The sequence below is a fragment of the Ambystoma mexicanum genome, chromosome 6p (assembly GCF_040938575.1).
Source record: "Ambystoma mexicanum isolate Mex_15411 chromosome 6p, UKY_AmexF1_1, whole genome shotgun sequence".
Classification (NCBI taxonomy): domain Eukaryota; kingdom Metazoa; phylum Chordata; class Amphibia; order Caudata; family Ambystomatidae; genus Ambystoma; species Ambystoma mexicanum.
This window is the reverse complement of record NC_090935.1, coordinates 24,887,219-24,903,792: the sequence shown is the minus strand read 5'-3', so window position 1 is coordinate 24,903,792 and position 16,574 is coordinate 24,887,219. Positions and strand designations below refer to the sequence as shown.

The 16,574-nt window shown below is 47.8% G+C and overlaps 1 protein-coding gene across 1 annotated transcript in view; it reads left to right on the top strand.

The window, feature by feature from the left end:
* The window catches only part of LOC138511164 (sphingomyelin phosphodiesterase 5-like), a 197,476-nt gene that overhangs the window by 163,906 nt on the left and 16,996 nt on the right, over window positions 1-16,574 (top strand). The window contains exons 5-7 of the mRNA XM_069626670.1: window positions 128-217; window positions 14,906-14,969; window positions 16,233-16,386. Of these exons, the coding sequence (XP_069482771.1) occupies window positions 128-217; window positions 14,906-14,969; window positions 16,233-16,386 (308 nt within the window). The remainder of the gene's footprint in view (window positions 1-127; window positions 218-14,905; window positions 14,970-16,232; window positions 16,387-16,574) is intronic.

Genomic DNA, 16,574 nt, shown 5'->3' with positions numbered 1-16,574 from the left:
ATAGTGACTGTTATTAACTCATTTAATGGTATTCAGTTTATTTCTTTGTACATGATGCCGTCGCTTAATCCTCCATCTCTCCACCTGATCTTTTCCCACTCATGTCTCTTCCCTTCTGTCTTCACAGATGACCACCTGGAGCAAAAGCACGAGATCTTCAGCAGCTACGAGGACCCATGCCGCGTGGGACCCAAGAAGGACAAGGAATGGGCCATTGGTGAGTCCAGCACAGTCTAGTGCATGGGGTTTGCGTCATAGTCAGTGCATTTGTACCTTGTGTCAGTAGTGTAGGGTGTGGTAAAGTAAGACTCTAGTGACTCCTGATAAGTTTACTGCTACTTTATTGACCAGGTCCTGCACCTTCACCAGTACAATAGGATCGTGGGGAACATGGTAGACAAGACAGGAAGGAGAAACACTGGGCTTCCCCACACCCCACTCACACTCTAACCACCTGATAAGCCCAACAGTCACCCGCAGAACTCCACAGCTTTCACATTCCACAGATGATGACACATCACATTCACACACCCAGCTGGAGCAAAAGCTCACATTATAACATAGGGTTTCAGACCTACAAACCAGGTCCTACAAGTCTATAATAATGGCAGTAGGTGCTGTGCAAATATCAAATACCATAACATGATAGATGCCGATTCATAAACATAGCAGAGCGGGGGTTAAGGGGTGGAGCCAGTGGCCTCCAAAGGGAAGGTGCTGAGGCGGGGGCCTCCAGTCAGGGTGATGAAGCCAGAGAGCGGGGCACTGAGACATGGAAAAGGGGGGGGGGTGGAGTCACAGGCCTCTAAGGGGGGGGGGTTGTTGGTAGAGCTAAGCTTTTCTAGGGAGAGGAGGTTGCAGAACCAGGGGCTTCTAGGCAAGGGGAGGAAGCCAGAGACTGAGGCAGGGGTAACAGAAGCGGGGCTGCATCCAAGGGCCTCCAAAGCGGGGGCGCAGGGGAGAAATAGCCAGGTGCATCAAATGGAGGGGGGGGCAGAGCCATGGGCCTCCAATGGTGTATGGGGCTCTGGGGCTTTCAGAATGTTGATCGAGTTGGGTGAGGCACTGGAGAGGACCGAGCAAAGTAACATTGGGAAGAGTCCGAGTTATAGCACTTCCAGGATGGGGATATGGAGCCAGGGGCCTCTGGGTAAGGGGACGGGGAGCCAGGGGCCTCTGGGTAAGGGGAAGTGGAGCCAGATGCCTCAAAGTAAGGGGATGTGGAACAAAGGGCCTACTGGAGGGACGATAGAGCCAAGGGCCTCCTGGGGGCAAGATGGAGCCGGGGGCTTCGAATGGGGGGGGCAGAGCCATGGACCTCCGATGGTGTATGGGGCCTGGAGCTTTCAGAATGGTGATGGAGGGGACTGGAGGCACTGGAGGGGTCCAATCTAAGTAACATTTGGAAAAGTCAGAGTTATAGCACTTCCAGGATGGGGAGGTGGAGCCAGGGGCCTCTGGGTAAGGGGACATGGAGCAAAGGGCCTCCTGGCAGGGGGGGTGGAGGAGTTGGAGCCATGGGCCTCCTGGTCAGACAAATTAGAGTGTGGAGACACTGATGCAAGCAAGCAGTGTCTGCCTTGGGAGACAGTGTCTCCCTATAGGGTGAGAGATGCTGAAGTACCACCCAGGAGACCAGGGACTTCATACCCAATTGCACAGAACGGAGGGATACCAAATGGTGCAGACTGAGACTGAATTAGAGACTGCAACAGGAAACCGGCTATGAAGCTGCCTGACAAGTACAAGCCCTGGGTGGCCAGAGGCAACCGAGCCAGGGGTGGGGACCTGAGAAGACAGAGCTAGGAGTGGAGGAGATCAAGTCATGGGCTGATTGCCCATAACTGAGGAGGCTATTTTGGGGACTGTGAAGACAGTTGATGGTTATCTGAAGAGAAAAAGTCTGGTAGAGTTGGGGGCTGAGGAGACGGCTTCAGTGGCAGCTAGTTACCATCAAGTTTATCCGGGTTACCTCTCCTCCTTGGACCAGTGTCTTTAACATTTGGCACGCCGCCCTAGCCAGCTTAGTCCATGATGAAGGATCATTGAAATGATGGGCTCGAATGTTTGGCAAGCCACTGGTTGCAGACCCTTGTCCAAGGTGATTATCGACTCTGAGAGTCCAATGTCCACATATTCAACCCTCTGAGTTAATGAATGTTCTCCTTGCCTGGAAGCTCGTTTTAATATATACACCTCGTGGGTGTGACATGCTGATACTCATGAACAGCTCTTTAGCTAGTGTGACTGGTCAGAAGGACGACGCAGACTCCTTAAGGACATTTTAGCCAAGTTGAATTAAATAATAGTCAGAAAGGCATAGCTATCCCTATGGCTTTCGGATGTTCCCTACCTAAGGAATAACTATCAACGTCCACTGCCCAAAACTATTATTATCTGACCCCATCACTTAACCTAACAAAATAAAGTCAGGAGAAGGATTCCCTTCTGTTGCATTGTGCTCCCAGCACCGGTTCTCGTGATTATATTTTCTTTTCTTTAGCAGCTCTTTTCTTTGACTGTACACTGCTTATATCCCCTTTAGGCAAGTCCTTACTGTGTGTGTTTGGTTGTATCGGCTATGTATGCCTTAACTCTTGATCTTCTCTTTTCTTTATTTCAGTCCCTTTTGCTTTGGGTATCCCACCCGCTTTCCTTTCTTTTCCGGATAGGAATATGTTCCATGGGTTGTCCCCTTCTTTGAGGACCTATTTATATCTCTCTTGTATTCACCTTTTTAAGGTTTCTCTCTTTCATGCGCGTCCCTTCTGGGAACTTTCATCTTTCCTTCTTTGTTTTGTCAAAGTTCACATTTGGTAAATGTACTGTCTCTACTTTCCTCCCCTCCAAGGAATGCTCTAGTTCCTTTCATCAACTATCGCTCTTCACCTTTGACAATGGTTATTCTTTTGTATCCATTTCTCCTTCACTCAGCATTACACTTATTTCATCACAGCTCACATATAGTAACTCTTCTTTGGTACTGGGATGTGTCATTTGTTCTGTGTTACTTTCCTCGTGATTCTTCTCGTGCCTGCCTGGTCCCCCGTTACCTTCTCTCTTTTATGGGAATGGTCCTGGGATTCTTACAGGTATGGCGGAAAAAAAGGTCTTTTTACTCCCGGGTATCTTGTTTGGATTATCCAAAATAATTATTTCCAACACTGCGGTTAGTACGAAAAAATTCGTTTTTTATTGGTGTTTTCTTGTGTGGTTCATTCATAAGAAATATTTGTGTTTTAAGAAACACTGTTTGAGACTTGCTGTGCAAGTTTGGTCAGCCGACACGTGTTTCGACCCAAAGGGTCTTTCTCAAGGCTGAGCAATGTTCAAGAGTGCCAAGTGATATGTGGTTCGTGACAATTAGGTGACAAGTAGTAGTACATTCATTTGTGGTGTTTAAGTGATGTGGAAAAATAGTGGCAGGTTAAGTACATAACATCAAAACACATTGATGTGTTGAAATTGAGGAATTGGTTTTCAATTTGAAAGAAAAGCGGGGAGGAAGAAGAGAGAAAAGTCAGCAAAATGTTGGATTATGGTATTTGGTAATAGGGATGAGGTGGATTGCCTCTTACCATGTACTGATTGCTGTGTGCCCTCAGTGGGGTTCTGTTGTATTAAGGACTGTCCTTATGGCAGTCCTGGCTCCTGTTGGGCCCTGGAGGGAGAGGTGAAAAGAAGATTTGATGAATCGGTTGGATAGTTCCATTTAGAGGCATGGCTGGGCACTAAATCGGTGTGCCCGAGTGGCTCTCCCTTAGCGTGATTGTAGCGTGTCTACAGGGTGCCCCAGGCTGGTGTTGCTGGCTGGGGCCAAGTCCCATTGGCGGTGTGGAAAAGACATCAAGGGCTTTTCTTGAAGAGCTCTTGTGTGTTTCCAGCCGTTACAGTGTCTGCTGTTGCTAATGCGGCATTGAAATCACACCACCGGCATTATGCAGAGCTCGTGTGTGTTTCTCTGCCGGGTTAAAAGGATAGCGAAATACGGAGCTGTTAATAGCTGCCGGTCCTATGGAATACGGCCGCATGCTATCAATACGGGCGGACGGTGGGGCTTACCTGTGTGTTCTGTCCGGCGTTCTGAGCGGTACTGTGCTGATCTGCCATACCACTCAGGGAGCCGCAATTAAGAATAGTCCGCGTTAACGTTGAGTCACGTATGGTGGCTAATCGCGCATGCGCGATTGCGTAGTGTCTCTGGGCTGATTGCAGCGCGTGTGCATCAGGATTAAGGATCGCGCATGCGTCGTGGATCAGTGAGGGACACTACAGTGTTTGAGTGGTATGTGTGTATTGTGGGAAGCTGATGGCTTCCCTAGTGCCCTGTGTGGAGCAGGTAGCGATGAACAAGGGGATCGTGATGGGGAGAACCATGGGTGGTGAGGCTATGTGTAAATATAGCCTGTGTTGATGAATCCCTGGCTGGGATGGTTGTCCCAAGATCGCGATGAGGGCCCAAGGTGCCATGGAATGGCTTCCACTAATGATGGTGGTTGGGTGATGCAACTCTGGTGGTTATGTCTAAGCGGCATTTGTCTAATCTCTGAATGATGGGTGTGAACCTATGCGCGGTGTGTGTAGCATAATCGTGTGCTAGGCAGGGGTTGCCCAGAGAGTATCAAGTCATAGTTCCCAGGGGGGAAAAGAATGGGGAGAGATGAGAGAATAGGAGGTTACAGAAAAACATTCAGGTCATGCTCTTTATTCAGGCCATTTTTAACACATCTGAAGTGACAAATCAAACGTGCTTCCTCTTGTCTCCGTTTTTGGATTCTGTCTCCTCCTCTGGGGCCCAACCGGACAGTCTTGAGTCCGATGAACCTAATGCCACTCTTGTTGTCCATTTGATGATTCTTCTGCCAGTGGTTTGCCAATGGTAGTTTGGGATCTTGTGAATATATGCTGTTAATATGTTCTCTTATCCTGAAGCGTGTTTCTCGGATGTTGCTGCCTATGTATATTTTATTGCAAACACAGATTTTTGCATATATCCCACATGTACTTTTACAGTTGATGTGCTCAGTGATGTTAAACATTGGGCAGCCTGAAAATTTGGCACATTTGGTCTGGGTTGCATACTTGCACATTGAGCAAGTCCCGCATCTCGTGAAACCAATTGGTTTAAGTTTACTGAGCCAATCCTGTGCTATGATGCGTTTGTCTGAAAGGAAGGAGGGGCTCAGCAAGTTCCTTAGAGTTGGTGCTCTGCTGTATGACTTACTAGGATATGTTTCTAGTAGTGGCTTGATATGTTCATCCATGCGGAGTAGTCCCCAGTGCTTGGTCAAGATTTTTTGGAGTGCATAGCTGTCTTTGTTATATCTCGTTACGAATCTGATCATGGGATTGTCATCTTGTCTTCTGGGTTTGGGTGTGAGCAGAGGTGATCTTTCTAGCTGGCAGGCTTGTTTTCTTGCATCTGCCAGGTTTTGGGGAGAGTAGCCCCGACATCTGAATCTTCGATCTAGTAGGTCGCATTCTTCTGTGAAAGATTTATCTGTATTGCAATTTCTTCTTGCCCGAATGTATTCCCCTTTGGGAATGTTGCGTATAACACTTTTTCTGTGACAACTCTGTGCATGCAGTGTGGAGTTCACTTCCGTTGGTTTACGGTAGGTTCTGGTTGTGATTTTGTTCTCTTCTATCTTAATCGTGAGATCCAGGAAGTCAATTTGAACCTTGCTGGTGTGGCTAGTTAGCTCAATACCAAAGCCATTGGTGTTGAGGTAGTCCATGTATTCTTTCAGCTCGTCTTTGGTTCCTTTCCATATTAGGATAATGTCATCAATGAATCTTGCCCAATTGACAATGAGCTTAGTGTACTTGTCTTCTTTCATTGCATGTTTAAGTTCATAGGAGTGCATAAAGCAGTTAGCTAGAGCTGGAGCATAGCTGGCTCCCATTGCGATCCCCTTGGTTTGCTTGAAGTATTCACCATTAAAAATGAATATATTGTTTGTGAGAGAGAATTTGAGGAAGGCTTTGGTCATTTCCACCTGATCTAGGTGCGAGGCTGACTCATGTTTTAGGAGAAACCCCATGCTAGTTATGGCAAGTTCATGATCGATTGATGTATATAGGGCCTTAACATCAAGAGTGGCCATTAGGAAGTGGGGTTCCCATTTGATATTGGCAAGTATCTCCAAAGCGTGCATTGTGTCTCTCAAGTAGCTTGGTATTTTTGTAACCAGTGCTTGTATAACATTGTTAATTTACCTTGCCAGTGTTTCCATGATCCCTCCAATACAGCTCATGATTGGTCTGCCCTCTGGAATGGTATCGAAGGCTTTATGGACTTTTGGCAGGAAATAAATGTTTGGCATAATTGGGTGATCTGTCTTGAGGTAGTTGTATTCTTCATCTGTTATGAGCCCTGCTGTTTTGTAATTGGTTAGCAGTTCCTGATGTTCTTTAAGAATCTTTGCCTGTGGATTGCTGTCCAATTTGAGGTAGTTTCCGGGTGTTTCCAGGTGGTTAAGGGCCATTTTGAGGTAATCCTCTTTATCCATTAAAACTATATTTCCGCCTTTATCGGCTTCTTTGATTATGAGGTTTGTTTCCTCTCGTAAGTTCCTGAGTACAGTCTGTTCTTCATTAGTTAGATTGCCCTTGGTCTCTGTTCTATGGGTTTGTTGGTCTTCCAATCTGTGCAAGTCATTGATTACTGCTTGGTGAAAGGTGTCTATATAGTTTTCCGCGAAGAGTTGCGGCGTAAATTTCGATTTGGTTTTTAGTTCAGGAATTGTCATTGCTACATTCTGAATGCCCAGTTCTTGTAAACATTCTTGTTTGCTCTTGTTGTTTTCTGCAAGCATCTTCAACATCTTTGATGGTAAGTGAGCTTGGTTTTGGTGGTGTTTACGGTGGTTTGTATACCGATGTCTTGGTAGCAAAGAATTACTTAAGTTTAAGGCATCTTGTGAATTTGAATAAATCAATCTGAATATCCACAAAGTTGTTCTTGCTCGATGGTGAGAAGGAATGTCCCTTATTGAGTACTTTCATTTCAGGATTTGTGAGTTCTCTATGCGACAAATTCATAATTAGATTTTGTTGTGTTTCTGTCCCCACAATGCAAATGGAGCTTAGCACAGGCAGGTTTAATTCCTAGAGCCTAAACCTACCTCAACTTCTTACAGGTATGGCAGCAGTTCCAGTTCTTCATAGTGCTTGTGAGTCTGCATTCTTGGCGTCCCTCGCCTGCAGTCCTCGCAATTCTTCTATACACTTCGTTATCTCACCAGGGAGCCACATCCTCTGCGGCAGCGTCCCTACAAATGTTTCTGTGTTATTACGCGGGTCCGCTACCCACCCGGACGCTTCCCGGGTAAAGCCACCACTAATGATTCTTCTCTCCATCTTTACAGTACAGTGACAGTTAAGTGTTTGTTCACTTGCCTGACAGCAAGTTTGGATTTTGTGGGTTTCGCGTCCCATGATTGCTCCACCTCTTCTCAGACTAACATCAGCAAGGTGCTTCCCCTGCGTGGAGACGTACTGCTCTCTGAGCTCGTTCCCCTTCCGTATATGACACGTTTCTTCCTCTCAGTAAGTTGGTCAGTTTTCATGAAAGATATTTTCTTTTTCTCACGAAGAATAATACCCTTCAGAATCTTCTTGGACGCAGAATTTGTTTGACCAGATTTTATAATCCCATGCATGCCATTAGGTCTACTGGTGAAGGGAGTTCCTCACAGGAATGGGAATCCTTGTCCCCAAAGGAGGAGTCTCTCCCAGTGAGGGCCCACTTGCAATAACCCCTAGGTATGGTGTGGCGGAGCGGGCTCACCTCCCAAGCCTCACAGGGGGGCTTCCCGTTTGGGGGGAGGGACAGATTTTCTCGATTTGTCACACTAGACAACCTTTTTCAGTGCCTTAAGTTCTCCAGGATGGTGTCATCCAGGTGAGGGCTCTTTACGCTCTGTCCCGCACTGGAGTTCATCTCCAGGGAGTTGGGGGTTGGGGCAGGGGGGAGAGGCGGAGGGGCTTTGCAGATCTCTTGAACAAAAGCTCAGGCTATTGAGGATGGAGCAGAAGGTCCAGATGCTCACATGCAACTTGGTTTCTGCCCTTATTCACATTACTCACTATATGTTTGAGAGTATTTGATAGAAAGAACCTTTCGGGCTTCAATACTCCCAAAGCACATCAAGACCACACCAAAGAGCCTTAAACGGAGTGATATGTACCTCTAATTGTGAAATACCCTTCAGAGAGGTCTGCCCAGTTTAAAGCCTTGCTGTTCTAAGAAAGGCACCATGTTGCACACATGCAGTGGCTGCACGTATGGTGCTGCAGTTGCAGTGTCTTTGATAGCCGCATGCCAGGCAGAAGCATGTGAATAGGTGGGTAGGTTATGCAATTAAAAACCCAGATTTGCTGGTGCTGATTTCTTTCAAAACCCCAACTCCCCATATGGGTGAAGTGCCTGCTCCAGTCTTTTGTAGACCCTTGGAAAGAGTCACGAAATAATGGAAGATAATGCAAACATGAACACTACACATGCGGAAGCTCTGCCTGAACCTGCAACCTTCCAAGACCTTCTCCAATGGTGAGGCTTCGCCTTATATTGGGTGTAGCAGACCTCCCTCTTCCAGCGTAAAACTAAACATTGTGCTCACTGTCCTAGATCTTTATACCATCATGAGTCCTCAACTGCCGGCCTAACTGCAAATCCAGTTAGGGCAGATTGGCCCAGTGAGCCGGCTTCTTCATAGGGAATGGGAATGTGCAGCCTCAACATGACAAGGTAAAAGCCGTCTTAGATACACCAACACCCAAGACCAAAGGAGATCTTAGCGCATTTGTCGGGCACATAGGATAGTACTGTAGGTTTATCCCCAACTTTTCGGATAAAACAGCCCGGCTAACAGATACACTTAAAAATGCTGAACCACAGAGACTTCATTGGAATGACGAGAATGAGATATGCTATAACACCCTGAAACAGACTCTGTATCGGAACCCGAGCCTAAAGAAGTCGACTTTTCTATGAAATTCATCTTACAATCCGATGCCTAATTTACAGGGTTAGGAGCAGTCTTATCCCACGTTTGCGATGGATTGGAACATCCCATATTATTCACCAACCGCAAACTGTTCACATGTGAAAAAAAATTACTCCGCAATGGAATTAGAGGCCCTCGCCATCCAGTGGGCCATAATCCATCTTAGATACTCCCTATTAGGACGAAAGTTCAAACTTATCACAGTTCACTCACCCCTAGTTTGGATTAGCCAACGCAAAGACTCCAACCCTCGAGTCATGCAATGGTTTCTAGACCTACAAACCTGTTGTTTCACCGTGGAACACCGAAAAGGAAAAGACCAGGGAAATGGAGATTTTCTTTCCTGGTTCCCCTGTGAAACAAATGTGGCTACATCGCATGGAAGAAGGGGGTGTGAGAAACCTGAAGGTGTCTCCTTGACTAGTCCCCGGGGATCTGTCATCCAGGTGGCCAGGACACAGCCATCGCTATTGGGTCCAGTTCCTGGGGGTGGACCAGTGAGGGAGGATCACCTGGATGGGGGGGTCCTCGGGGAGTGGAAGTGGGACACCGACGGGTGAGATGCGGTATCCCCCTTCTTATACCTTGTCCCCATCCTATCTCGTAGGATACTCGAACACTTTCCGCTCTACCCCTTTTCTAGCACAAACATTTTCGCACACCACGAAAGATGACGGACAAACACCAGAGCCTTTTACCTGACATGTCCTACCACAAGGGTCAGGCAAAGGCAGGCAATTGACCAGAATCATACACCCTGACGTCCCTTACCCTTCCCCACAGGGATAAAAGGTGGAGCACGAGAGCACGATATGAGCAAAGCAGACCGCACAACGAGAGAGCTAACTCAGCACCGTAGTTCAAGAGGAGCAAGACGGCGTGAACCGAGAGGGTGACGAGGAGAGAAGTGACCTTATCCTTTCTGATCAAGGCCTGTGAAACCTCCACAGAAGGAATCCTAAGACCGCGAACAATAGTCAGCACGTGTTGCAGCAGATGTCAACAGTACACAGGGCCCTCCTCCAGTGATAACCTAGCCGAGAGATGGTGCTTGCCACCGTGGTACCTGCTTTGACTGCAGAGACGAGAAAAGCCAGCGGTCCATCACAGCCGGTGAGTCGAGGAGAGAGCCGATGAGAAACCAAACTGTGTTGAACAAAAGTAGCAAACGGGTCGTTGAAGAAAGTACAAAAACTGTTGCTTTGATATGAGAGGGGAAAACCAGCTACAGAGGAGTCAGACACCACGTGGGTGTTCACTTGAGAAACTCTGGGCGATTACCTTATTGTTGAAACTACCATTACCAGAAGTCCTTGGGAACGGCACGAGAAGAGGGTGAAAGTGGTCATATGGGAGTCTAGCAAAATCATCCATACAATCGAAAGTCTTTGACCAGCAAATTAAGGTAAAGCTAAGGAAAGTGAATCCTGCACTGTGTGAATTGCAAAAGCTGGCAAGAGTGAACCCGACGGAGGAAAGGGGGCAGAGACAGAAGTCACAGTAAATAGTGTGTTGACAAGAGTGAACCCGGCAGAGGGATGTCCACAGAGAATTGTTTAAAAAGATATTAAGATTCGTGAACATTACAGAGAAGATTGTGTTGAAAAGCCGACGGAGGGAGGCAAACAGTCGAGAAGGGATGAGCACAGAAGAGGAGAATCCAGGGGTGAAAAGACATCACTCAGCATGCAAGCAGAAAGGAACTTTTGTTTCTTATTTTTGGAGTATATCAGCTCCTCAGAGGCAAGAGACTTTTTGTAGAAAAGAGACTAACCACCGAAGGTCCTGATACTTGAGAGCGGAACTTTTGGCTCGTGCTGGGAAAGCTTGAGCGTGTGCTGTGCTCCGGAGTCCCGCCTTGTCCTGTGCTCAAAACATGGGGAAGGGAGACCCACAACTACCGCATCCTGACATTATTTGTGATCATTTCTTTCTTTCCTGTGAACCCTATCCCACACTCTTTGTTTGTATTTTGCATAAGGATTGGCAATAGGTTTTTCTTAGTATAGGCCCTTTTATTTGACAAGAAACCACTAGGACTGCCTTTTTATCTGATGGTCCTAGCTTGCTCCAATCTTAGATTTAGGTTTAGATTAGGCATTTTTCCAACCCGCATATACAGTTTAATAAATACCCTTGAACTGTGATTACGTGTCTGTCTTTACTGTTGCCACCAAGAGTTCCTTACAGCACCTTCCCATGTAACCTAAAAACAGGACGGACAAATCCTCCCTCTACTAAATAAACCCACTCTGGATCCTGACAACCTCGGTAACTATCGCACCATCACCCATCTTTCTTTCGTAGGTATTATCGAGAAAGCGGTAGCTGCAGAACTGCAGCAACACATCGACACCAACAATCTCTTCCAAACCTATAAATCCGGGTTCAGACCCAAATGCAGCACGGAGACAGTAACCATACAGGGGGTCGACTACGCCCTCAACATCCTTGACCACGCCCATCTCTGCCTTCTGGTTGTACTTGTCCTCTCAGCCGCCATCGACACAGTAGACCACCAGGCGCTTAGACACCATACATTGGCGCATAGGGATCAGCAACCTTGTCCTACGCTGGTTCAATTCTACCTCACCAACCGCCAGCAGTTACTTCAGATGGACTCCTCTAGATCGTCAATGCTACCCATCACCTGTGGAGTCCTGCAGGGTTCCATCCTCTCCCCAGTGATCTTCAATATAAATATGGAGCCACTGGGAGCCCTCCTAGCCACACACAATATCCACATCCACCAATACCCCGATGAGACACAGCTATATCTCAAGATCGACTCGATCAAGGACATCCATAGGCTCAAAACCTGCCACTCGCTGATCCAGTCTTGGATGTCCATTGCATACTTGAAGCTCTACCACTCCAAGACCAAATGCCTATTCCTCACCAACAACACCGAACACCAAGACATACAGACCTGGCTATAAACAATGACCTCTGGGGGCTTCACACCTAAACTAATTTCCTGCGCCAAGTCCCTTGGGTTATATATCGACAAACACCTCTCCTTCAAGGCAAACACACCTAAGAAAACTCAGACAGCCTGGTATCCGCTCTCCCTCCTGCGTAAAGCCAAGCCCTTCCTCCCTCTGGACAGCTTTAAATCCACAGTTCATGCACTGGTACTATGCCACCTGTATGGGGGCAATGCCCTCCTCGAAGGCCTCCTCATCCTCCCTTGTGCTCTTGAGAAGTGTCATACATGCGCCTGCATGCCTCATCAAGGGTCTATGCAGATACGACCAGATCACCCCGGCCCTCATCAACCTTCACTGGCTCCTACTGTGCACACAAATTCAAGTCTTGCTGCATCATCTATAAGGCAGTTGCCCTCAAGTCACCCAGTTACCTCGCTGAGAAACTCAGCATCTCGAGTGGACAGCGCTCCACCAGAAGCCAGGACACATGCAGACTTGAAATCCGCTGTTGCAAAAAGGAAAGGACCAGAAATCAAGCCTTCTATGCCTACGCCCAATGACTATGGCACCTCCTCCCCATCCGTATCAGACGGGCTCCTACAATTCGGAAAATAACTCCATTCCTATCTCTTCTAGGAATCTCTCCTCCTCAACACCTAGGCTATCACATCTCCCCTCGCGCCACCTGCCTCACTAGATGCCACTCACCCCTCTCCTCCCTGCCACCCGGTGCATCTGTACCCCTCCTCTGTTCCCCTCTGCATCTAACCCCATGCTGTATATCTGTTCTTTTGTTACCTCTGAAAAGCACTTCATTATGTATCTGCACTGTTGCTCTGTGAAGCGCTCTGTTATGTACCTGTATTGTTGTATACCCCTGTAAAGCACTCCGTTGCTTCGTGAAGCTAAGTCCACGCAAGATAAATAACATAATAATAAAAATACAAGGGGGAGGTTAGGGCAGGTTAGGGTGTGATTGTGTTCAATGGGCCATAACCTAGGTAATCAGCCTGGTCCCCCCCCCCTTTGTGGGGGAGGTAGCAAGGCTGGAGACGGCTGATGCGATTGTTAGAGTCTATCATGAGACCACATTGAGAGCAACTAATGTTATCGTACCTCTAAAAACCAATGGGCCAATGACTAGACGAGATGTTGCATTCTCCCGTGTATTTGGGAGTAGTAATGACTAAGCAAGATGTCACCCTATGATGTGCCTTGAGGTCTGTAGAGCCCATGTGAGATGTCCCACCGCTGTGCGGCTTTGTGATGGTGCAATGAGGTGGTTGCGATCAGGCCGGGTATCTCCCTATTTGGATCCTTCAAGGGGGGCAGAGACCTGGTGAGACGCTCCCCTTATCCAGTATAAATGGGACTTTCTAAATGGCCGCAGCCAACATGGGTTTGACTATTCGTTGTTGTGTCTAAAAGAGCAGACTCTTAGCAGAAGAATGGATGTTCTGGACCAGCCACTACTGGCCACTGAACGCAGTAGCACGAGTGCAGACATATCGGGCGGTGCCTCAAAATGGTGGACGCAAATCCATGCAAACTGCCAGGCTATCGGTCGCTGGTTATGCACCTGGCCATGCATCAGCATGGAAGACCACATCCCATCATACAGGGCAGTTTATCAATGGGTAAGGAGTAACTAGTAGCATTTCTGTTCATGTAAACGGGGCCAACTGGAGTCGGAAGCTGCAGTGCCCATCGCCCACCATCGCTCATGGTCCATCACCTAATCAAGAGATCAGTCATTTGTGGGGCAAACTCCTTCCGTAGGAGCATTATCCGCCTTAGGCTTTGGCATGGGGATCTCCTCGATAAGCAAGGATCCCCAGAGGGCCCTAGGGGTCTGCTTATACCTGCTGTTCAGTTCTCCCTCCTGCCCCCTGCCATTGGTAGTTGCCAGCAGAACACGCCAGCCTACGCAATGTACAGGTGGGCATGAATCTGCCTAAAGTCAGCACAGTGCCTACCAAGGGTGCCAAAGCGCTTTCTATCTAGTATTTATGATTCTGGGGATAGTAATGTGCCTCTCATTGCTCCACTGTACATTTTACTGTTCCTGTTTTTTCTTTTATCTTTGCCCCCAAGGGTTGTGCTGGCTGATGGTCTTCATGTCGCAGCTGTGAGTTACTGTGTGGTGTGCTGTGGGGTTCGGGGACTGCCATTGCCTAATCCCTGTGTGCAGATCTTTGTCATTCCTGTTACAGTTTGTTGGGATCATTGTCACTGTTTGTACCCCTGTCCCTCTTGTTGTGTGGCACTGCTGGTTGAGGGGTCTTGACAGTGTGGTGCCGTTCAACTCTAGTGCATTTGTGGACCCTTGTTGTATGCGTTAATGTAATCGCAGTACACTCGTTGCTGGTATGCAGAGCTCTGCTTTATGTTGCAGAGAGTGAGAGATGGATATCCATGCCCTCTGAGTGGCAATATTTCAACTGGAAGGGAAGGCAGCTGGTAAACCTACAAGCCTCTTCTTTAGGCACAGCTCACAGCTTCAGGCACAGCTCAAGGTTGTATGACTGGTCCACAGTCACGTGAAACCTGGCGGAAGTCGTTCCTCTCACTATTCTAGCATTCCTGCTTTGTTGCTCCTTGTTTTCAAAAAGAACATTCTTCCCCAATTGGTGGAATGTTCTAATAGCATTATAGCCCTCCTGTCTTTGGCTCCATTGATGGCTAATGACCTCCCCCGTTTATTACTTGGGGGGGGGGGGGGGGCTATTACTGAAAGTTACTGCCGTCAGTGGTGAGCTATAATGCTATTATAGCCACATTTAGCATTGAATTTCTGCTGCACTCAACTGTGATCGCATGCACCCTCAAGGAGGCCATCAGGTTTTGCATGGATTAAAGAAGCAGAAAGGAAAGGGTTGCAAGAGTTGTTTGTGCTCTGGAGAAGGGCTGGTCAGTTATGTGTCACCTTGTTCCTACATGTGACTTCTGGCTTTTTCCTCACAGGTACTCTCCTCCAGCCACAGATGTTATACGACGATGCTGTGAACTCTGCGCAAAGTCTCCAAAGGTAACTCATTCTTCACAGCAGGGGTTGCAATTGAAAACCAGTGGTCAACTTGTAATGAAAGTAGCTGCATAGCAACTCTTAGGGTGTCAAGCAAAGGATTTATGAGGCCAGTCAGAAATTTCAGGTGTGAAGGCTGATACTCGTGCACTAGGGCATGGCTGGTGCTGAGCCGGTCTACAGGTGGACTTTGTTCGGCTTCAATCACAGCCGGAAGCTGGCTGAAGCCTGGTGCTGTTGGTTAGTTTAGGTGGAAGTCTGCTGTTTGGTGGCCGCCTAGCTCTGCGGTGTGTGAGTGACTGGATGTGTGAAGGAGTTGGACAGTCAGACCTTCCGACTGCTTCTGTGCAATGATATCGGTGGGTCTTCTGGTCGGCCTGCAAGTATAGACCGGTTCAACTGATAGTTAATTTCTGGTCGACATTAGCAACTGGTCGGCGTTGCTGGGTGGTAGACTAATCATGTTAAGCCTATGCACATACCTGGCATTAATTAACCTGTTTCCAAATTGGGCTGACAGCAACACTTAGCAGTCTGAGCGGGTGGAGACGGGACGAGGTCAGAAATGAAGTGTACGGGGGGATCCCTGATCAAGGAAAGGTTGAAGCCAACATGAATTTGTGGATTATTAGACAAGCGCCCACAGTGCGGAGAAGTCCGCCTGATGATGTCTCACGTGCGACTTGCCGGGAGGGGTGGAAGCCAGAGACTGGTTCAGCTCTTGCTGGTGCTTTTGACGTTAGGCCATTGAGTGATGGTACGTAGGCCGCAGGTGCTTTGCAGTGCAAGCCATAGGTATTGCATTGGGGGTAATTAAGCAGGGCTTGGACTGGGTGTCTTCATGCCACCCGATGGGGCTGGGAGGCTGTGGGAAGCCTTAATGTTCAAAGATCCAATCTCATCTGAAAACTACCTCCCACTGCGCCTGCAAAATGTTCTCTGTATCTCGGAGAACCCTAACAGTGCCCGTTTGGTTCCTGAATATGATCTTCTTGGAACATGCCACCAGATTACTAGTCATGGTAAAGCAGCTCTGCTTATGAAAGATGCATGTAGGACTGCATTTTGCATATGCGCTCTTATTGAGGGTGGCCTCTAACCGACCCAGAGAGGGGTATGAAGGATTTGCAGAGGATGCAAGTCATTCCAGACCTTTCCATTTCAGTGGTCACCCTGCCGTCGCTTCGTGCCCTCCGTGCTCTGCAAGTGAGGCTCACTCATAGTTATTTCACATGTCCTTTCTTTTCTCTGTATTCGGTTGGTTAGGACTTTGGAGAAAGAAGAGGGCAGAAGGAAATGCATTGCACCCCCCATTTACCCTGATGGGACCTCAGATGAGTCAGACACTGGAGCTCCATGGACAGGACGAAGAATCGATTACATCTTGCATCGAGGTGGTCAACGGTCGAGTTTAAAATCTGTAAGTAATAAAAGACAGAGGGAGGATCTCTCAAGGAATTATTCCAGGTACTGTGAGTCCAGGGGATGTCTCACAGAATCATTTCAGGTACTGGGAATGCATGAGTGGAGGGGTTCTCTCAAGGAATCATTTCAGGTACTGGGGATTCAGGGTTGGAGGGGATCTCTCAAGGAATCATTCCAGGTACT